This window comes from Malaclemys terrapin, chromosome 10 (assembly GCF_027887155.1).
Source record: "Malaclemys terrapin pileata isolate rMalTer1 chromosome 10, rMalTer1.hap1, whole genome shotgun sequence".
Classification (NCBI taxonomy): domain Eukaryota; kingdom Metazoa; phylum Chordata; order Testudines; family Emydidae; genus Malaclemys; species Malaclemys terrapin.
This window is the reverse complement of record NC_071514.1, coordinates 41,754,292-41,775,405: the sequence shown is the minus strand read 5'-3', so window position 1 is coordinate 41,775,405 and position 21,114 is coordinate 41,754,292. Positions and strand designations below refer to the sequence as shown.

Below are 21,114 nucleotides of genomic sequence, written 5' to 3'. Positions count from 1 at the left end.
CAATGGAGGTAAACCCTGGAGCAATCAGGGATTAGCTAAATAGAGCCACCATGGAGAGCCAGCGCAGGCACACCGGCTCCTTCGGCCTGGGGGGATTTAAGGAGAACCCAGCACTAGAATAGCAGGGGTTGCAGGCTGGGTTTGAGGGGCACTGGCAGAGCTGTGTGGGGGAGGTGTCCTGGGCTGGAGTAGCTGAGGGCTGCGGGAACTGAAGGGCATCAGCAAGTCTAGAGGCAGGGGGAGCTTGGCCAACTCATGCCTGTGCTGTGGTTGTCTAGCCAGCATATTAGCTCCCCAAGATATCTCAAGTGCCCCTAGCTCCCTCCTAGCCCCAGCGCCTCTCCCTGGGGCCATGTGTGCAGGGATCCTTCCTCTTGCCTGTGGGGACTCTGCTGTTCTGCTCATTTCACTGCAGTGGGGGCCTTTAGCAGAAATAAGAAGTGAAAGCGGAATGGGGGGATTCTGCTTCGTCTTTTCCCTGCAGGTCTGAGTAAAACAGCAGCCGGCTGAGGTGTCACTTCCCTTTCCTGCGGGGAAGAGACCTGAGCTGTGCGGCCAGGCTCGGACACTCACACAGAATGGAATGGGAACCCCTTACATGGACGCAGAACACTGGGGAAATCCATTCTGTTTGTAGGCCCTGCAGTTATTCCTGGGGGGAGGAGCAGTAACATGCTCCTTTGGCCTGAGCTCTTGATATAGGATTCCAAGTGTTCCACCACCAGCACTGATGGTGGGTGTGGGTGGGTGTTTACATGCGTACCTGGGAGGGGGGGCTGTCCCTGGGCTCTCTGTGCACTGCACCTGTAAAGGGAGAGGATTCTCCCTGCCCCAGGTTGTGATTCCATGCAGATGCAGAAGGTTGCAGTGAATAGCCACTGCCTCCCCCCTTCCCTGGGGGAGACTTTATATCAGGGGGAAGGCAACCTACGTTAAAATGTATGACTGGCACGCGAAACCTTCAATCAGAGTGAATGAATGACAAAGTTATCTGGTAGGCAGGCACTGGGTACAGTGCAATTGAGGTCCAGGGAGGCACAGCTGGGCTAGCCCAGGGAACACTAGCAGCGAAGACGCAGACCCAGGGTCGGACTCAGGCTGTCAGCCCTCGCTGGTGTCTGCGCCCCTAGGTCTTCCCTGAGTCCCTGCCAGGGTTACCGCTGCTGGCCGGATTACAGCCGGTGACACAGCAGAGGTGCCCGGCTCCAGCTGGGCGGTGTGGTGGCCCGGTGCCAGGCTAACCGCCGCGCAGGGCGGCCCCTGGGTGCCATGCCCCAGGCTGTCTCGGGGGCTGGGCGCTGGGGGCGGCCGGGAGCGGGAGGGCCGCCACTCCGGGGGCCAGTCCCGAGCGGGGATAGACGCGTGCTACGGGCGGGCGCCGGGGGCGGGGCCCGGAGCGGGGCGGCGATGAATGGAGCGGGCTCCCCAGCCCGGCCTGCGGCGCGATGATCGCGGTGTCTATCCCCGCGGTGGGGCCGGGGGCCGAGGCCGAGCCGAGCCCGGAGAAGACGCACACGGTGAGGTGTCCGGTCCGGTCCTGGGGGGTCCCCGGGCTGCCGCTGGTTCCTTCCCCCGCTTCCCAGCCGCTGCTCCCGGTCCCCGTGGCGCGTCGCCCTGGAGCACCCGGGCTGAGCCCGGCGCCCACGTGCGGCCCCGCGGCTGGGGGGCGGCTCAGTCCGCCCGGGCGGGGACCGCACCTGGCTGAGGGGAGCGGGCCCGGGGTGACGGAGGTGGCGCTGCGGCCCAGGGGCGAGTCGCTGCGGCCCGTGGGCTCCCCCCGCAGTTGCGGAGTCCCGGGGCCCGGCGCAGCCCCGGTCCGCAGCCAGGTCACGTCGCGCCGGGACCTCACTGCCCGGTGCCGGGACGAGCCTCTGGCCGCGGAGGAAGGGGGATCCGAGGGGTGCCCCGCTGTGGGGCTGGTGCACTGGGGCCAGCAGCCAAGGAGCCCGAGGTGGGGCACGGAGACTCCAGAGCTTCTCCCTTTTAGTGTCCCGGCCCCATTAGTGAGTAACAGAAATCCGAGGCCGGGGCTTGCTCCGCCCTGTGGCGCGACCAGCCCACTCGCCGCGGCTGCCCTGGGGCTCACCTGGCTCCTGCCGCCGGGGGGGCTTGTGGCAACTTCTCCTGGCGCAGGAAATTCTTTATAACCCGCTTCAGGTTGTGCCCTGGTGGCGGAGGGGGGCGGCAATGCGGGTGCAATAGTGGCACCCCCGGGAGACAAGCCCCATTGGAGAGAACAGGGGGCTGGAGCAGGACGAGCCAGGTCAGTAGTTAGCGGTTCCCACCCGACAGCTGCCCGGACCCATCCACAGGGAGAGTCTCAGCCAGTTAATAGTAGGCGAGTGACCAATGGCTTTTTCTCCCTCTCGGAGGCCCTAGAGATCACTCTCCCCCTTGGGGACTCCGTGAGCCAGGGCCTGTCCCGCCCCCGTTGCTGGCTCTCTCGGCAGTCGTCAGGACCGTGCTGTCCCAGCTCCTTCCGGGCTGAGGTCCCTCCAGCCCAGCGGAGTGAGAGTTGTGTGTGTTTGCTGCTCTCCCAGGGTCTGAGTCTGGGGTCTGCTGCTGGGACACTAACCCCCAGCACTGCAGTTGGCTGTAGGCTCAGGAGTTGGGGCTTGTGGGTTGACCCCCCCCCCAGCTCAGCAGCATGTAAAAGCTACAGGGCTTGACGCTGGTGTGTGGCATAAGCACAAGTCTCTGTCTGGTTATAAACATGCCAGCCCTCTGTAAGGCAGAGAAAGGGTTAAACCCTTCCAATAACTCCTCCACAGCTCATCCCTCTGCATGGGAGGGCAATGGAGCAGGGTGAAGCCAAGGCCCAGAGAAGGGCCCCCCCGCCAAGCTCTTTTATGGCATCAGTCAGCAGCTCGCCATCATCCCCTCCCTGCTCCAACCACACTGGCCAGGTGGGAGCCGGTAAAACTCCCTGGCTGATTGGCAGCAGCCTGGCCCCGGCTGGGGACTTGAGTTCACTTTCTCTCTGTTCCTTCCTCCCTCCTGCAGCCCTAAGCCCGAGGGGTTTGTGCTGGCCTATGGGCTCCCTGCCTTCCCCAGGAGAGCAGGCTGCTGAAGAAGCCCCATGTGGTGCCAGCCAACATACTCAACATTTTCCCAGCCTGCTGATTCAACAGCCCCTCCCCAGCTCTGACCCCACCCAGTGGCTGTCTGTCTGCACAGCTGTTAAACATTCCCCCCTTCACTTCCTGCAGCTGGGGAAGGCAAGTGGATCAAACTTCACTACTGCCTGCACTGTCCGGGCCTGCTCTGCTTTGCAGTCCCCTGTGACCCATCAACATCAGGCAGAGAGCAGATGGATGCGGGATCCAGGAATGGTCTCACTAGTGCTGTGTGCAGAGGCAACACCACTCCCCCTGTTCCCCTGCTTATAAATCCATGGAGCATGCTGGCTGTCTTAGCTACAGTGTCCTTCCCTGCCTGCCCAAGCCCTGTTACGCTGGGTCAGGCTCCATTCATGTCCCGCTTCTGCTGGAGAGACTCAGCCTTGATATGACTGGCAACAGGGTCTGCCTCGCTGCAGGTGTGCTTGGCCAGCAGCCCAGCCCTGGGTGTTAACCTGAGGGACTTCCCCTGTCTTGCTGCCAGCATGGGCACGAGCAGGTCACCATGCCGCTGGCATGCACTAAGCCCGTCTTCTCATCTGGGCACCACCAGGAGGCTGGTGGTAGAGGGGGTCTGTGAGCTGGTCCCAGTTAGTTGGTTGTGAGATTGTTTTGGTTCCCTGATTGGATGAGGAAGGACTGAGGAGCCCCTGGGGCTTGGCCTGTGTGTGGGGAGGGGGAGAGAGCTGAGAATTCTAGGAGATGTTGAACGCCCTCCTTTCTGGCTGCCCAGGCCTGGTTTCAAAGTCACTCGCAGGAGATGAGGCTGCTGTGAGCCATCTAGCCTGGGCGCTGGCTGGAATTTGACTTGTGTCACTATGGGACACTGAGTAATTCTGTACTGTCATGGCTGGGGAGGCCATGGCCAGATTCTGCCTGGCTCATTTAATTGTCCTCTGTGCCAGGTGCTGGTGAGGGGTTTCGGGGTCCTGTCCTGCTGTGTTGAGCAACTGTTCAGCCAGAGAGCCAATTCCAACCCCTTGCGCGAGGGAAGCTTGTGCGACCTGCTGCCTGCTGTGCTCATGTGTCCAACACTAGGAGGAGCGAAACGAACGCATGAGGGGTGTGAGCATGGTGCAGGCAAACACTGCTGGGCTCACGAGAACAGCCTTGCTGCATTAGCTCGGCTCTACCCACCACAGTGTGTCAGACGGACGTGTGCACGCACAATGTGCAATTGTGCAGCCGTTGTCAGATTTCATGTGCTAAGCAGGGTTAAACATGGTCAGCCCTTGGATGGGAGACCTCCGCGCTGCCATGGTATCAATGCTCACTTTGGTGCCCTGTGTGGGGCTATGGGGTGCTGTGCTGCTGGAGGGGCCATATTCCAATGTGAGGCAGGGCTGACAGCTGATCATTAATGATCGCTGGCACTCTTTGACAGGTGGGTCGTCCGGCCCAATTCCTAGCTATGTCCTGCCCACGCCCAGCCTCCTTGCAGTGCCAGCTGGCTGCAATTCTTCATGTGCTACCCTAGCATGACTCTGATGTAGCTGTGCACTGCTCAGGCAGAGCTTGCTCCGCCCTACATGTGATGGTGGCAGCGTCTCCTCTATCTCTGCTGCGCAGGGTGCGGCAGGATGGGAGATGCAATGGATTTCTGAGCTCAGGGAGCTGAGCTGTGTTGGCCTGTTGGTTGCATGAGGCCTTTCAGCCAGTTTGCAGATGCTAAGGATGGCAGGGCTGTGCCCTGCAAGAGAGGAATTTCTCTAGCCGCACTGCTCCCCTCCCAGCTGGAGCCAGAACCTGCTCTAAAAGAGCCTTTTGTGACTCTGTTTGCTTCAGCCTGACACTGGATTGTGCTTACACAGCTGCAGTGCATTCTGGGAGAGGGAACACGACTGCTTTCACTGCTAAGCAAACACTGCAGTTTCACAGCCCTGTAAGCAGCTGCCCCACCCGAGGGCTACAGGGAAGCAATGTCCCTTCTCCAGTCTGGGCAGCTGGGGAGAGGGGGCTGAGGGTACTGGGAATGGGGTGCTCTTATTACGTATTTCTGCACTAAGACTGGGGCCTGTCAGGCCTGTTTCACGTCTCTCCTGTGCTGTTGCAGGTGTTTACGGTGGAGGTGCTGTGCAATGGCCGGAAACATACCATTGAGAAGCGCTACAGCGAGTTCCATGCCCTGCATAAAAGGGTGAGGGCCGGCCGGGCAAGCAGCTGGAATGGGGAGCGGGGGTAAACTGCATGTTACCGTTGCTGCCTGCTGTGCTGCACAGCAAACCCCAGGGACTGCTCTTTCCACTGCCACAGGGCCCAGCTGCTGCCTTTGAGGAATTCATCCCTGCAAACATGCTGTCTGGCAGCATTTCCTCCACACGTGTGTTGCCAGATGTTAGTCTGTCTCCCTGTCTATGTTCTGCTCCTCCGGGGTATGCTCGCGGATTGGGCACGTGCCAATTACAAGGGAAGTCGCGTCCCTGCGTGACTGGAACAGGGAGATGGGATAACATGGACCTCTATGTAGTTCTCTTCCCCGAGCTGCAGTGCCTGGGGCCCACAGCCCTTCAGCCAGCACCAGATTAAGGCCTGGGCAGCATCAGCCTGAGCTGAGGCGTTGTTTACTCAACTTCTGTTTTTGTTTTTTTAAAAAAGGGCTTGAAAATATGACAGAGTGTAATTGACATGGCGACACCTGCCTGAGCCTGGGCCTGTCACTGTGAGAAGGGGACCTGTGTTATCTCACAGGGGTGTTCATGCAAAAACCCCTGGAGGCCTCACCAGCACCACCCTGATAGAGGATCCTGGCAGGAGGGGAGGAATGCTGGGGCCCACCCAAGCAGATGAACCAGCAACTGGGGTGTAATATTGAAGAGGTGGGGGCATGCTGCCACCCCTGCTGGTGCTGGGAGGAGAAGAGACCTTTGCAGCTCCTGAGGGGGCTCAATGCTGCTGTGTCAGAGGGGAGGGGTCCTCCTGCCATGGTGTGGTACATGGATCCCCAGAGCAGAACCTCTAGCCCAGGGACCCACAGGACCCTGGTGTCCTGTAGCTACAAGCAGCAGGTGGGCTGTGACTCTGTCTGATGGTAACACCATGTTCTGCCCTAGATAAAGAAGATGTGCAAGGTCCCAGATTTCCCCCCCAAGCGAGTCCCCAACTGGATGTCAAAGGTGCAGGAGCAGCGGCGGCAGGGCCTGGAGGTTTACATTCAGGTAGGATGTTTCCCCACAGCCCACGCCTGGGACTCCATCACTGGTGACTCCTGGGCTGGGTTTGAGCCCCCTGGAGTGGACTTGGGCTTGCTCCCTTAGAAAGGCCCAAGTGCTCTCTGCTTGGGTGTCCCCCCACCATGGGGCGAGGGGCTCTGGCGAGCTCTAACCTGCCCACTCTGTTTGCTGCAGGGCGTCCTGTACTACAACAAGGAGCTGCCTAAGGATCTGCTGGACTTCCTGAAGCTCAGGCACTTTCAGCAGGATGCCAAGGCCAGCAGCCTGGAGTGAGTATCCTGAGGCCTGGGGCGCCCACTGGTGGAAGCCAAAGTCTCCAAGCTCAAGTGATTCCTTGGTGCCCTCCCTGGGCATGGGAGGGGCTGGAGGGGTTAGTGTTCATGTTAGGCAGCATTGCCTAGTGGCTGTAGCCACTAGGTTCTAATCCCAGCTGTGCCAGTAACTTGCTAGATGACCCTGGAAAGGTCCCATCCCCTCTCTCGAATGCCATTTCCCCATCTGTGAAATGGGGCTAATTGCTCATGCTCCCTGGCAGGCAGGCTAAGGCTGCCTGACTAGGAGTGACAATGTGTTACAATGGGGATTTCTTCCTTTGTTTGCTCAGCCCCTTAGGCTGTGGCCTCTCACCTGTGCAGCAGAGCAGTTCCATGCTTCTCCAGCAGGGGGCTGCCCTAGCAACCCTGCCCTTAGTGCACCAGCACAGGGCATCAGCTGCAGCTCTTAGCAGCTGTTGAACTTGTGCTCCCCTACCCAGAACAGATTTAAATTGCCTGTGTGCAAACTCAGCCACAGATGAGATGCACCTGGTCCCTGATGTCTCCAAGGTTGTATGTCCCTCTGTCTAACAGAGGGGAGGGCAGCACCTGTCCCCCCTCCAGCCCCCAAGGGCCTGGGCCCTTCACTCCCTTGACTCTGTTTTCTTACAGTCTGAGGAGGGAAGTCGCCCTTCTGCCTCCTCCCAGGCCCTGTGCTCCACCCAGTGCGACTGTTGGGCCCTTACTCCAGCTGTAGGGGGCTCATGGCAGGGCTCCCAGTTGCTGGCTGACCTGCTCAAGCTCTGGATGGGGGTCCTAGCTCATGGGCTTGCTAGCTGGGCCACCTGCAGGGCAAGGGCACCTCCTGGTGGCTGGCTGCTTCTAGAACAATTCTCCCAGCAGTGGGGGCTCAGCTCCCTCATCAAATGGCTTGCACAGTTATTGTCCCCCCCACCCTCCACTGGTTCAGTTGGAAGAAACAGCCCCACCTTCCAACCGCTTTGTCTAGATCCCTGCGGGTAAGGAAATCCCCTGCTGGCTGGGAGAGCTGATCTGCTACCCCCCAATGGGGGAAGATGGGCTGCACTAAGGAGCTCCCTTATAGAGCAAAAGGGAACCTGCCCAGGAGCTACAGTGCAGGCATGCGAGAGCCCCACTGGGCACTAGTGAACCTGTGTCCCATGCCCACCCCCATCCAGCTGGGCCAGCACCTGCCTTGCCAGGACCCAGGCACTGGAGAGACGGTGTGGGGGGAGCCTGTCAGGCTGCTCTCACTAGCCACTCATGTCACTGCCCCAGAACAGCCAGGTCCTCATTGGCCTCTCTCATTACAGCCACGGCTTCCTGCTCTCCCACCGGCCGGTTATGATCTTCCACAGAGACCCATATGTGCTTCCCTCCTCTACAGGTAAGGCAGGGGCACCGGGTCCTGGGGCAGGTGATGCAATGGAAATGTTGTGTGCTGGGCTGAGGGCACGGATTCCCCTGCTCCTGGGCAGGCTGCCCCCAACAGCCTCTTCTGGGTGTTTGCTGCTCCCAAAGGGATGCTGGCATCCTGCAAGCTGGTTCCCTTTACTAAGGAGGGGTGTACTGTGAGGTGCCGCCCCTCGTCTCTACTCACATTTGCAGCAAATTTGGCAAGTACATGAGGTTTAAACCCTACAATTGCTCCCCACACAGGGGCCATTTGAGTGTTACTGGGAGCAGAGCAGGACCCACCTGCTTCCCCAAAAGGCACATTTCACAAAACCAAGAGGAACAAAGGTCTCAATGGGGCCTGACCTCTTTTCCCTCTTGTGCAGTCCAGCCGCTGCAGCCTGGCATCTCGCCCATGCAAGCGTGCCGGGCAGGAATGGTCTTCAGGAGAAAAAAGTTTTTCTAACCACCCCCTGCTCCATCCTTCCCTAGAAAGCTTGGAAGAGGGCAAAGGCCCTGGTGAGAAGATGTAAAAACTGCCCACAGCTGCACTGTCCAGAACAATGGCCTGGGGAAGTTTTTTGCCAAATTTTGCAGTGGGGTCTATTCTGCTGTCCTAATTCCCCCTCCCATTGTTTCAGAAGCATACAGTACTCTAGTTCCTGCCATGCAGTGCTGTAGGCTGCTGTTAGACATGCTCTACGTGTGTGTGAAATGCTTTTTCATATAGGGATGGGGCCAATGTCTGTCAGGGGGGTAACATGCAGCCTAGAACCTGGCTCAGCTTGTAAAGGGCTTCTTGGAACCCTTTAGACAAGCTGGGCCAGTGGGGAGCATGGGTGATGGCTGGAATAGGTTAGCTGCAGTTCCATTAGCCCATCTCCCCATGCCGAGGGGATCTGATGCCCTGCAGCAGCCCTGTCTTGTCAGCAAGGCTGGAAACAGGAACTGTTGGCAGTTCCTGGGCTACCACCTGATTCTAAATCTTAATGTAAGAGAGGGTGGGGAGCTGAATCTGGTATCTGGTCCCCCTTTAACTCCTGCACGCTGGAACCCCCCAGGAATAAGATTAAAAAATCCCCTGCAGGGCTCTGCTCCCAGAGTTTGGTCTAGTTCCAGTCTTCCTGCTGCTGCCAAGAAACAGCTGTGCTTTTAACCCCTTTCCTCTCCTGTTTTGCAGAGCTGCTGCCAGACATAGTTCTGAGTGGTGTGTTGCGAGGCTTCTACAGACCAGCAAGCTCCTGCTGGGGGAAGGCAGTCCCAAAGTGCTTGGCAGAGTCCCAAGTGCTTAGCCAGCAGGGCTCATGAGGATCTCCACCACAGAGCCATTGCTCAGGCTTCACCAGCCCCACTACTGGAGTGGGAGCACCGCTCGGTTGTCCTATCTAGGAATTGCTGACGTATCTCAGTGGCTGTGCCTTCCTTTCCCCTGGGACTTGTTCCTGCCTTCCCACACATGGGGTGGACAAAAGGGGGAGATGCTGCTGAGCCTGGGGGCTGGTGCCTAACACACATGGAGATTGTGCTGGAAGCTCCTGAGGGACTGTTCTCAGTGAGCACTTGTAACGAATGGGGTAGCTGTCAGGCCAGACCCTAACTGCTCCAGCAGTGCTGTCTCTGGCCATAGCAAGTGGAAGTGCTGCCACCTGCACTATGGCTGGGGTGGCCAGGCTCCTGCCCCTGCCAGGCTAGATAGAGCCTGGGGAGGGGGGTGAGATGGTGTCCCCGACCCATGCAGAGCCCCAGGATTGGCCTCCTGCAGGCTAAAGGGAACTGTGCAGATGTATATAGGCAATAAATCACTCAGGTCTGGTTTGAAGATAGCGGCTGCACTGTGTTTATCTGGGACTAGAACCTAGGGCCCATAAACTGTGTGTGTAACATGCCCTGTTTGGCCTCTCAGCCAAGGGGCGAAAGAAGACAAAAACTTAATTGCAACTACAGGATGTTCTCATGGATAAGGTACTGGGCAGAGCCCCACCACTGGGTGCGTTGCCTGTACCACACTGTAACCAAGTGGCAGGGGATGATGTATTCACTAGGGGAGAATGAGTGGGTCCTAGGGGCTGTGCTAGCAGTAGCAGGAAGTGCAACCCCTGCCAGGGGAACCACCCTGCAATAGAGAGGGAGGTGCAGACACCACCCCTGCCTTCCCTGAGGTCCAAAGCAGGTCAGGTGCCCCCAAGCTCCCTGTTCAAATGCCTTAGCCACAGTAGTGGGACATAAAAGAAGCAAAAGGCTGGTTGCTGCCCTGCTCAGGAATAATCTATTTATGCAGGGGCTGTGAGCTGTGCCTTCTCAGAAGCTGGGGGACATTCAGGCCCTAGAGGAAGCCCACTCCAGGCAGTGCTATAAAAAACACACTGATCACATTTATTGGTGCATGTGCTTCTTACAAAAGTGATGGATCCACACCCCGTCTGCTGGCCAGACAATGTGTTAGGTCACAGAGAATGGGAGGAGAGGCCGGGCAGGAGGTTGGTGGCAGGGTACAGCTGCTGCTCACCCAGAAGGTAGCTAGAGCCGAGGGACCCTGTGGAGCATCACAGCCCCCAGCCCTTCACAGGCCAGCTCTGGCTGCATGGCCCTGCCCTGGTGCTGGGGCAGGATGGTTTACTCTTTGGCAATGGCAAATGGTTTCTCCACCTCGATGGTGCCACAGTCAGCAATGGTGACATCCTTCAGGGGCTTGTCCCGACTGTCCGTCTTGGTGTTCTCCACCTTCCTCACCACATCCTAGGGGACACCCACAGTGAGGATGGGATGTGCCTATGCACAGGGTCCCCTGACAGCCAAAGCTGAGAGGGGTGTTTCCACCCTTTCCCCTTTTCCAGCTGGTAAGCTCTAAGTGTAACTCCCAGCTGTTCCCTTGTCTCACCCTCAGGCCTGCTCCAGAAAACGTATACAAGGAGCCTCCTCTCCCAGGAGCCAGGACAATACTAGACTCACCCCCTTCAGCCTTTGTTTCCAGGGACACAGCAGCTATGGGCTCTGTCTGGCCCTCTAGCGAAGTCTAACATGCAGCCCAGGCCCCATTCCCTCTGGGGCACACAAAGCCAGCTATGGGTCAGCCATGCCAGGGAGGGTGCTTCCCCCACCCCACATCCCCGCAGGTATCTCCCCTCCACAGGGATGGGGCTTCCTCCTTACCATCCCTTCCAGGATTTTGCCAAACACAACATGTTTGCCATCCAGCCAGGGAGTCTTGACTGTGGTGATGAAGAACTGGGAGCCGTTGGTGTCCTTGCCAGCATTGGCCATGCTAACCCAGCCAGGTCCATAGTGCTTCAGCTTGAAGTTCTCATCAGGGAAACGGTCACCATAGATACTCTTGCCTGGCAACGAAAGAAGAGGAGCAGCTTACAGTCATGGGTTCTATGCAGGTCAGCTCCCACCGCTGGCACCAAAGGAGCATATTAGCACATCCAGAGAGGCAGGAACCTCCATCAGGGAGAAGAGACCCCACATCTACCCCCATCATGCAGGGCTCAGTACCCTCGGTGAGGCTGCTGGGAAATCCTCCCTCCATCTACAGGAACCAACACACCCTCTGGGAAGGAGGGGAAGTGCCACAGCTATGGTCAGGGAGCCCCATGCTGGCAGGCGAGGGGTGCACTGAGCTGTGGCTGAGAGCAGTGCTGTGGCAGACAGGAGGATAGGTCCCATTCCATAGACAGCTCCCAGGGCAGGAGCCAGGGGACACCCACCTTCTGCAAGTCACAACACAGATCCGCAGTAAGGAGCTAGTCTCTGCTTGAACAGCAGTGGCTCAGCTTTAGGAATGAACAAGAGGGAAGGGTCCCAGGCAGAAGCCCTCCTAGTTCCTGTGTAAGGATTGTTGGCCAGGGCTCTCCCAGGGAGACTGAACTGTTAAAGGCATATAGTGCCCATCCTTTTCCACATGCCCGCCTGGCTGCTGGTGCAAGAGTCAGGGTAGGGAGCTAAGATACGTTGCACCAAGGGGCAGCTGCTAGAGCAGGAGTGACTAAGCGACCCTTGGTGGAGCTTCTTGTCTGTTCACTTGCTGTGTGTGGTCGGTTTGTCGGGGGGGGGAGGGGTGCTGAGTGCTGAGCCTAGCCACCTGCTAGGCCAGGCTGGGAGCTTCTTAACAAGGTTCTCACCTGCCAGCCTTTCATTCCTAATCCCATGAGTAGTCCTGCCCCTTTGTCAAGGGACCATAAAGGAGAACAGGGGGTTAAAAAGCCAGCTCCTAAGCAACCAGAGGAGCTAGCGAACAGCAGAGTTTTGCAAGAGACTTCAGAAGAGTGTGAGAACCAGATCCCCTCATGTTCTGCCAATCAAACCTCCCACTCCTCCAAAAAAAAGCTGCAAGAGTAAAAACAATGCAGGCAGAAGTCCATCAGCAGAGTGGGGGCTACCCAGTTTATTGCACTGAATGATTACCTACCTTGTGGGTAGGTGGCACATGTGCATTTAGTGCAAGCAGCTCCCGGCCCTTAGAGACAGAATAAGGGCACTTGAGCCCAGAGTGGCTGAACTGGAGGAGCTAAGGGAGACAGAGGTACACAGAGGACACTTTCTGGGACCCAGGAGAGCAGCCCCATCACCCAGTCTGTGCTGCTGAGGAGAATGAAAGTCCTGGGGAAGAAGAACATCAAAGTGGAGCAGAGGGAAACGATCCCATGGTTGGGACCCTCCTTCCAAATAATGTCATGGTGTTCTCTCGCACTGAGGATGCCCCTCCAGGGGAGGGGAACCAGTTATTAGGATGAGACAGTAATAGTAATGGGGGATTCGATCATTAGAAACACAAACAGTTGGATTTGTGATAACCGGGAGAACCGCATGGTGAAGTCCCTGCTGGGTGCAAAGGTTGTAGATCTCTCAAGACATCTAGCTAGATTAATATGCAGCGCTGGGGAGGAGCCAGTGGTCGTGGTACATGTAGATACCAGTGACACAGAGAAGGTAGGACAGAGGTTCTGGAGGCCAAATTTAGGCTGGTAGGTACCTCCATGGTAGGCATCCTCTGAAATGCTTCCAGTTCCATATGCAGGGCCATTTAGCCAGGTATAATTGCAGTGTGTCAATGCATGAATGAGACAATGATGGAGGGATGAGGGTTTTAAGCTTTATTAGGAACTGGGGAACCTTTTGGGAAAGGAAGGATAGGCTCCACCTAGTCCAAAATGGAACCAGACTGTTGGCCAGTAAAATTAAAAGGGTTGTAGATGAGTTTTTTAAGTTAAGGACTGGGGGAAAGCCAACGGGCATAGAGGAGCACATGGTTTGGGCAAAGATTTCTCTTAGGGGAGGATCTATTAACGGGGATTCTCTATAGCCTAATAAAAAGGAGAGGATAGAAGTTGAGAGAATACAGGTAGGAGCTGAAGAGAAAGTCAAAGGAAAAGGCATCCCATTCAGTTACATCACATGAAGGCAGACAACTAAATATTGACTGTTTTTATAAGTGCTTGTATACAAATGCTAGAAGTCTAATACTAAGATGGGTGAACTTGAGTGCCTAGTATTAAATGAGGCTATTGATAGTTACAGGCATCACAGAAAGTTGGTGGAATGAGGATAATCAATGGGACACAGTAATACCAGGGCACAAAATATATAGGAATGACCAAGTAGGTTGTGGTGGGGGAATGGCGCTATATGTAAAAGAAAACAGTCCAATATAGTAATCTTAAATGAATGAAATAGCACCATAGAATCTCTGTGGATAGAAATTCCATGCTTGAAGAACAACAATATAGCAGAGGGATATACTATCTACCACCTGACCAGGATGGTGATGGAGAATGCGAAAAGCTCAGGGAGATTAGAAAAGCTACAACAAAAGAAAACTCAATAATAACGGGAGATTTCAACTATCCCCATATTAACTAGGTACACGTCCCCTCAGGACAGGATGCAGAGATAAAATTTCTAGACACCATTAATAAATGTTTCTTGGAGCAGCTAGTCCTGGAAGCCCACAAGGGGAGAGGCAATTCTTGATTTAGTCCTAAGTGGCACACAGGATCTGGTCCAAGAGGTGAATATAGATGGACCGCTTGGTAATAGCAACCATAATGTAATTAAATTTAACATCCTTGCAGGGGGGAAAATATGAAAGAAGCCCACCAAAGTAGCATTTAACTTCAAAAAGGGAAAATACATAAATACGAGGCAGCTAGTTAAACAGAAATTAAAAGGAACAGTCACAAGAGTGAAATGCCAACAAGCTGCATGGAACTTTTAAAATCATAATAAAGGCTCAAATTAAATGTATGCCCCAACTAAAAAACCCCAAAATAGTAAGAGGACCAAAAAACACCACTATGAGCAGAGTAAAAGAGGTGGTTGAGACAAAAAGGCATCCTTTAAAAATCGGAAGTCAAATCTGACTCAGGAAAACAGGAAGGAGCATAAACTCTGGCAAGACAAGTATAATTAGGCAGGCCAAAAATAACTTGAAGAGCAACTAGCAAAAGACAAAAACAGCAAAAAAAAATTTAAGTACATCAGAAGCTGGTAGCCTGGCAAACAATCAGTGGGGCCACTGAATGATCGAAATGCTAAAGAAGCACGTGTGGAAGACAAGACCGTTTTAGAGAAGCTAAATTAATTCTTTGCATTGGCCTTTCCTGCAGAGGATGTGAGGGAGATTCCCAAACCTGAGCCACTCTTTCCAGGTGACAAATCTGAGGGACTGTCCCAGAATGAGGTGTCAGAGGTGGTGGCTTTGGAACAAACTGATAAATTAAGCAGTTCTGAAGGAACTCAAAATATAAAACTGCAGAACTACTAACTGTGGTATGTAATGTATCGCTTAAATCAGCTTCTGTACCAGATGACTGGAGGATAAATAATGTGACACCAATTTTTAAAAAAGGCTCCATAGGCGAAGCCGGTAAGCCTAACTTCAGTACCAGGCAAATTGGCTGAAACTACAGTAAAGAACAGAATTATCAGACACATAGATGAACACAATTTGTTGGGGAAAAGTCAACATGGTTTTTGAAAAGGAAAATCGTGCCTCACCAATCTATTAGAATTCTTTGAGGCAGTCAAACACATGTGGACAAGGGTGATCCAGTGGACATCGTGTACTCAGACTTTCAAAAAGTCCTTGACAAGGTTCCTCACCAAAGGCTTCTAAGCAAAGTAAGCTGTCATGGGATAAGAGGGAAGGTCCTCTCATGGATCAGTAACTGGCTAAAAGACAGGAAACAAAGGATAGGAATACATGGTCAGGTTTCACAACCGAGAGAGGTAAACAGCAGGGTCCCACAGAGATCTGTACTGGGACCAGTGCTGTTCAACATATTCATAAACGATCTGGAAAAAGGGGTAAAACAGTGAGGTGGCAAAATTTGCAGACAATACAAAATTACTCAACTGACTGCAAAGAGTTACAAAGGGATCTCACATAACTGGGTAACAAAACGGCAGATGAACTTCAGTGTTGATAAATGCAACGTAACGCATATTGGAAAACATAATCCTGGCTAGACATACAAAATGACGGTGTCTAAATTAGCTGTTACCACGCAAGAAAGATCTTGGAGTCACTGTGGACACTTCTCTGAAAACATCTGCTCAATGTGCAGTGACAGTACTTAAAAAAAAAAAATGTTAGGAACCATTAGGAAAGGGATAGATAATAAGGTTGTAAATATCACACTGCCACTATATAAATCGATGGTAAACCCACACCTTGAATACGGCATGTAGTTCTGGTCACCCCGTCTCAGAAAAGATATATTAGCAACAGAAGTGCAGAGAAGGGCAACAAAAACTATCAGGGGGATGGAACAGCTTCCATATGAGGAGAGAGAAAGACTGGGACTGTTCAGTTTGGAAAAGAGATGACAAAGGGGGGATATTATAGAGGTCAATAAAATCATGATTGGTGTGGAGAAAGTGAATAAGGAAGTGTTATTTACCCCTTCACATAACACAAGAACCAGGGGTCACACAGATGAAATGAATAGGCAGCAGGTTTAAAACAAAAGGAAGGTATTTCTTAACATAACACAGAGTCACCCTGTGGAACTCGATGCTAGGGGATGTTGTGAAAGGCCAAAAGTATAACTGGGTTCAAAAAGAACTAGGTAAGTTTATGCAGGATAAGTCCATCAATGGCTATTAGCCAAGATCAAGAATACAACTCCATGCTTGGGTTTCCCTAAGCCTCAGACTGCCAGATGCTGAGACTGGATGACTGGGGATGGATCCGTCAATAATTACTTTGTTCTGCAAGTACCCCTTCTAAGCTGGAGTTCTGGTTACACCAGCTTATGGGAGACGCTTCAGCTCAGGCCTGGCTGCTCACTGGGACACCCTTCTTCACAGAACAGCCAGGAGTCCCCTACCAAGGGTGATGCCTGGTAGGGCGGTGTCTGAGCAAGAGCCGGAGTACTGGGGAACAGCAGGACTCAGGAGAACCCCTCCATAGGCGTTGACTTCCTCTCTGCCTGGTGGGTACTGCCCCACCCCCATTCCATCCCTTCCCCAAACTACCCCACACTGCTGTTTCCCATCCCAGCCCTGCTTCCATTCCACTCCCTTCCCCCAAGTCACCGCCCCTACCCTGCCTCTTCTCCGCCTTCTCCCCTGAGCGCGCCATGTCCCTCCTCCCCCCCCCCCCCCAAAAAAAAGACTGTTAGGCGGTGGGGTGGGAAGCGCTGGGAGGGAGGGAGAGGAGCAGGGACGCCGTGCAATCGGGGGGGAGGGAGGGGAAGGAGGCGAGGAGGGGGCAGCTTGGCTGCCGGTGGGTGCAGAGCACCCACTAATTTTTCCCGTGGGTGCTCCAGCCCCCGAGCACCCATGGAGTCGGCACCTATGCCTCTAACTCCAAAGGGGCTCTGCAGAGCACTGGGCAAGTGCAGCAGATTCACAGCCTGAGGGAGTCTATGAGCAAGGCTCATGGCCTGGAGCACAGGATAGTGGCAGGGTGGCACAAGCCCAGCGTTACCTCCGGTGCCATCTCCGCGGGTGAAATCTCCTCCCTGGATCATGAAGTCCTTGATCACACGGTGGAACTTGCTGCCCTTGAACCCAAACCCTTTCTGGAACAGAGAAGAGTGAACATGAGGCCAGGGGAGGAGCAAGTGCCTGGGCAATAGCTAAGGGATTGCTCCGTTTCCCCCCCCCCCATCACTGCTTCATTGCCTGCCCATCTCCCCAAAGAGGCACTCCCCCCAGACAGGGCAGGTTGAGCTGGTGGGGGAAGCCAGATCTGGCTGCAGTCTAGATTGTTCATTTATGTCTCTGGCCCTCATAGTTGGGAAGAAACCCTTTCAAACGTGACTGATCAGGCATGCAGTAACCTGCAGCCAGGGTTGCGGGGGAGTCCAGGAACAGCTCAATGGGAGCAGGCTGAGCAGTGATTACCAGGAGAGTAGCAAATTCAGTGCTAAGGTAGGCAATTGGGCAAGGACAGGAGCTGGTTGGGTGAAGGGGGAGGGATGGGAACCTGGGGCAATTTCACATCTTCTCCAACGCATCCCAACTCAGGGTCCCAAGAGCTTTAGCCCCCAGCAAGCCCACAGGGTAGTGGGACTTGTCTCCAGTCCCAGTGCAAGGCAGAGCTGAGAAGAGTTTGGTACTGATAGGGGCTGTGATTTTTAGATGGGTCAAAAGGAGTTAGACATCCAACTCCCACTGAAAGTCCCCAACGCAGTGCTCACCACAGTGAGTGATCGGCGCCAAGGGCTTTGCTGGAGAACACTTCCTGGCCCTCAGCAGCAGGGGGTGAACAAGAATCAGGGCTCCAAGTGCTGGGAGCCAGTGAGGGATCTGATCTCTCCGCAGTGGGCAGCTGTGCACCAACCCCTCCACCTTACCCACAGAAGAAGGGGTGTAGCAAACAGCCTTCTGCATTGCACTCAGAAATCTCAGTCTTGGGCCTCAGGCTTCAGCCTTTTGATAGCCAGTTACATAAAAAAAGGGGACATGCCGCACTGCCATTCCCTTGGGGTTTGGTTCACAGGCAGCGCAGCAGCACGAGACTGGGAAGTATCTTGGTGACTCCCCCAGGCTAGACCATGCTCTCCCACTCACTCCTCCTCCCCCTAGGCAGAACTAGAAGAGGGTGGGTATCAAAAGTAGGGTTGAAGTGCCAGGATGCTGAGCACTGCTGCTAGACCTTTTACAGGTCTTTGTGGCTTGAGGCAACACCCCCCTCACGTGTATTTAGGATAAACTTAAGTGTAATTCTCAAGATCAGCCTGCAAAGGATAACTACCCTCTGATCCAGCGTCTAGGCAGTTGGCACACCCCATCAAGGAGAAATGGAAGGTCTGCTCAACCAGTGACCATATCCAGCCTGTAATTAATATGGATGCTACCAACAAACACACCTCCTGTGCTGCTGGAACGAGCTCCCTACTGCTCCCCAGCCCAGCACCTGACTTTCTCCCTGCTTCTGGAGGCGGTGGGTGTGAGTACACACACCAGGGCCAACACCAACTCATGCACACTGCAACTCCGTGTGAGCTAGAAAACTGGAGTGAGGGGCATTGCCCAGGGGTCCATTCACCTCTCCTGTGGCCAAGGCAACGAAGTTCTCCACAGTCTTTGGGACGGTCTTCCCAAAAAGGCCAAATACGATCCGGCCAACATCTTCGTCCCCGATCCGCAGATCAAAATACACCTGTGGTACAAGGGAGGCAGCGTTAGCCAGGGATTCCTGTTTCTCCTGCCATGGTGTGGCACTTGGAATACCAAATGGAGCCAGTCGGATGACACCTCCCCACCATGCCAGGCCCAGGCACGGAGCCTATCTGACTGGCTGGGTTACAGCAGCTCTTGTACCTGGGATCCAGCATGAGGGGCAGAGAATAAAGCTCAATATCGGGAGGGGTTACAAAGCTCAGAGCTCTTTAGTGTTCATTTGGCTACACCGTACAGACCTCTTTAAAAAAAGCAGGATATTAGCCCTTTCCATAGCAACCCAATCCATGTGGAGCACAAGTAACCCCATCAGACCACGCTATCTGCCCTTTAGGGCAGGGCCTCTCTCTTTTACTCTAGGGCTATATTCGGAGATACACACCTTTCTATTACTGAGACTCATGCACCAGCTGGCTCCTAAGCCAAGCTTGGCAGGGGTTCCTGCCTAGGGAATCTTGGCTATCAGGTACCTTCCCCCACCTGGCATTGAGTCAACGAGATGGCAGCAGGCTGAATGGGCTCAGAGAGAACTGCCACCAGAATTTTCGCCATCAGAGCCTTCGCTTTTGGGGTTCCCACTCCTAGAACAGCTTTGGCCTCAGCTCACAGGCTGGCCTGCCCCTTCCCTGCAGCCCCACACCCGTCCATGGGTGAGTGCGCTAGATCCCAGACTCCAGTGGTTTAAAGGAACCCTGTCATTTCAACCCCTGCCCTCCGACAGACCTCCCCACTGATGCTATCTGTGCCTGGTGCGTGTCACTCCGCCCGGGTTGGGACAGGGCTGGCCAGGGCTCCGGACTGACGAGGGGCCGGGATTAACCGAGACACCGACAAAGGCCAGCAGCACCGCCATCTTCAGCTCCCCCACCCTTGGCGCCCGCTGCCCCTGCTGGCTGCCCAGAGGAGCCGTGACCACGCGATCCTCAGCTATGGGGCACCTGTCTGAGCCTTCTCCAGGGAGCCAGTGGCCCGCGCCCCTTCCCTGCTTCGACCCACCCCCGCAAGGCCAGACCCGGCCTTGGGACCCACGAACCCCCGGCGGCCGGCAGCGCGGCCACAGCTCCGGGGCTGCTGGGTCAGGCAGCGGGCATCGCGTCCTGCTCTAGGGGAGCCGTGTCCAGCCTGCCTCAGCTGGGGTGCGGAGCTCGGGGCCAGGAGGGGTAGGGTCCCGGGGGAGGGGGTCGGAGATCCCGGCGAGGAGGAAGTTCTGGGCGGGATAGGACGGGCCTGGTGCCCTGCTGGGGGAAGATCAGGGTGGGGTAGGGGGCCCGGGGGTGAGGGAGGCCAAGGGGGGTGAGGACAACGACGATCGGACAGGGTAAGGGGGGGGGGGGAGACCGGGGTGGGGGGTGGGACGATCCGGGCAGGGTAAGGGGGGCGAAGTGGGGGAGGCCCAGCGGGGAAGGGGGGGAGATACGGGCAGGGTAAGGGGCCGGGAGGGATGAGGAGGTGGTCCGGGTGGGGTAGGGGAGGCCCGATTGGGGGGGGGGGGGGCGATCTAGGCAGGGTAAGGGGGACGAGGTAGGGAAAGTCCGGCGGGGGGGAGGGATACGGGCAGCGTAAGGGGGTTGGAGGGGATGAGGAGGTCCGGGCTGGGAAGGGGAGAGCCGGCGGGGGGGGGGAGGAATCCAGGCAGGGTAAGGGGGGCGAGGTGGGGGAGGCCGGCGGGGGGGGATCCGGGTAGGCTAAGGGGGGAGAGGTGGGGGAGGCCGGCGGGGGGGGGATCCGGGTAGGCTAAGGGGGGCGAGGTGGGGGAGGCCGGCGGAGGGAGGATCCGGGTAGGCTAAGGGGGGCGAGGTGGGGGAGGCCCAGCAGGGCGTGGAGGGATCCGGGCAGGCTAAGGGGGGCGGATGAGGAGGTCCGGGCGGGGTAGGGGAGGCCGGCGGGGGGGGATCTGGGCAGGCTAAGGGGGGCGAGGTGGGGGAGGCCGGCGGAGGGAGGATCCGGGTAGGCTAAGGGGGGCGAGGTGGGGGAGGCCGGCGGGGGGGGGATCCGGGCAGGCTAAGGGGGGCGGATGAGGAGGTCCGGGCGGGGTAGGGGAGGCCGGCGGGGGGGGATCTGGGCAGGCTAAGGGGGGCGAGGTGGGGGAGGCCGGCGGGGGGGGATCTGGGCAGGCTAAGGGGGGCGAGGTGGGGGAGGCCGGCGGGGGGGGGATCTGGGTAGGCTAAGGGGGGCGAGGTGGGGGAGGCCGGCGGGGGGGAGGGATCCGGGTAGGCTAAGGGGGGCGGATGAGGAGGTCCGGGCGGGGTAGGGGAGGCCCGGCGGGGGCGATCCAGGCAGGGTAAGGGGGGTCGGGGGGAATGAGGAGAGCCGGGCGGGAGGGGGCGGCCCACCTTGGCGGTGACTTTGGGCCCCTTCTTGCGCTCCTCGGCCCGCGAGGCGGCCGGCAGCAGCAGCACCAGCAGCGACCCGCTCAACAGCGCCGCGGCCACCAGCAACTTCATCCTTCTGCGCTCGCAGCCCGGCCACAGCGCCCGCCGCGCCACCAGCATCCGGGACCCGCGAGCGCCGCACCGCCAGCCC

At 56.4% G+C, this 21,114-nt stretch overlaps 2 protein-coding genes across 2 annotated transcripts; one reads left to right on the top strand and one right to left on the bottom strand.

The window, feature by feature from the left end:
* The first annotated feature begins 1,289 nt into the window (after window positions 1–1,289).
* SNX22 (sorting nexin 22) lies at window positions 1,290–10,213 on the top strand. Its single transcript, XM_054041789.1, has 6 exons — window positions 1,290–1,517; window positions 5,173–5,256; window positions 6,170–6,274; window positions 6,464–6,558; window positions 7,878–7,951; window positions 9,140–10,213. The coding sequence occupies exons 1-6, from the start codon at window positions 1,446–1,448 to the stop codon at window positions 9,265–9,267; spliced, it is 558 nt and encodes a 185-aa protein (XP_053897764.1). The 5' UTR covers window positions 1,290–1,445; the 3' UTR covers window positions 9,268–10,213.
* A 96-nt stretch (window positions 10,214–10,309) lies between these two features.
* On the bottom strand, window positions 10,310–21,114 carry PPIB (peptidylprolyl isomerase B). The gene is made up of 5 exons (XM_054041788.1): window positions 20,925–21,114; window positions 18,458–18,571; window positions 16,892–16,985; window positions 11,110–11,294; window positions 10,310–10,695 (listed from the first exon to the last, which is right to left on the bottom strand). The coding sequence occupies exons 1-5, from the start codon at window positions 21,081–21,083 to the stop codon at window positions 10,573–10,575; spliced, it is 675 nt and encodes a 224-aa protein (XP_053897763.1). The 5' UTR covers window positions 21,084–21,114; the 3' UTR covers window positions 10,310–10,572.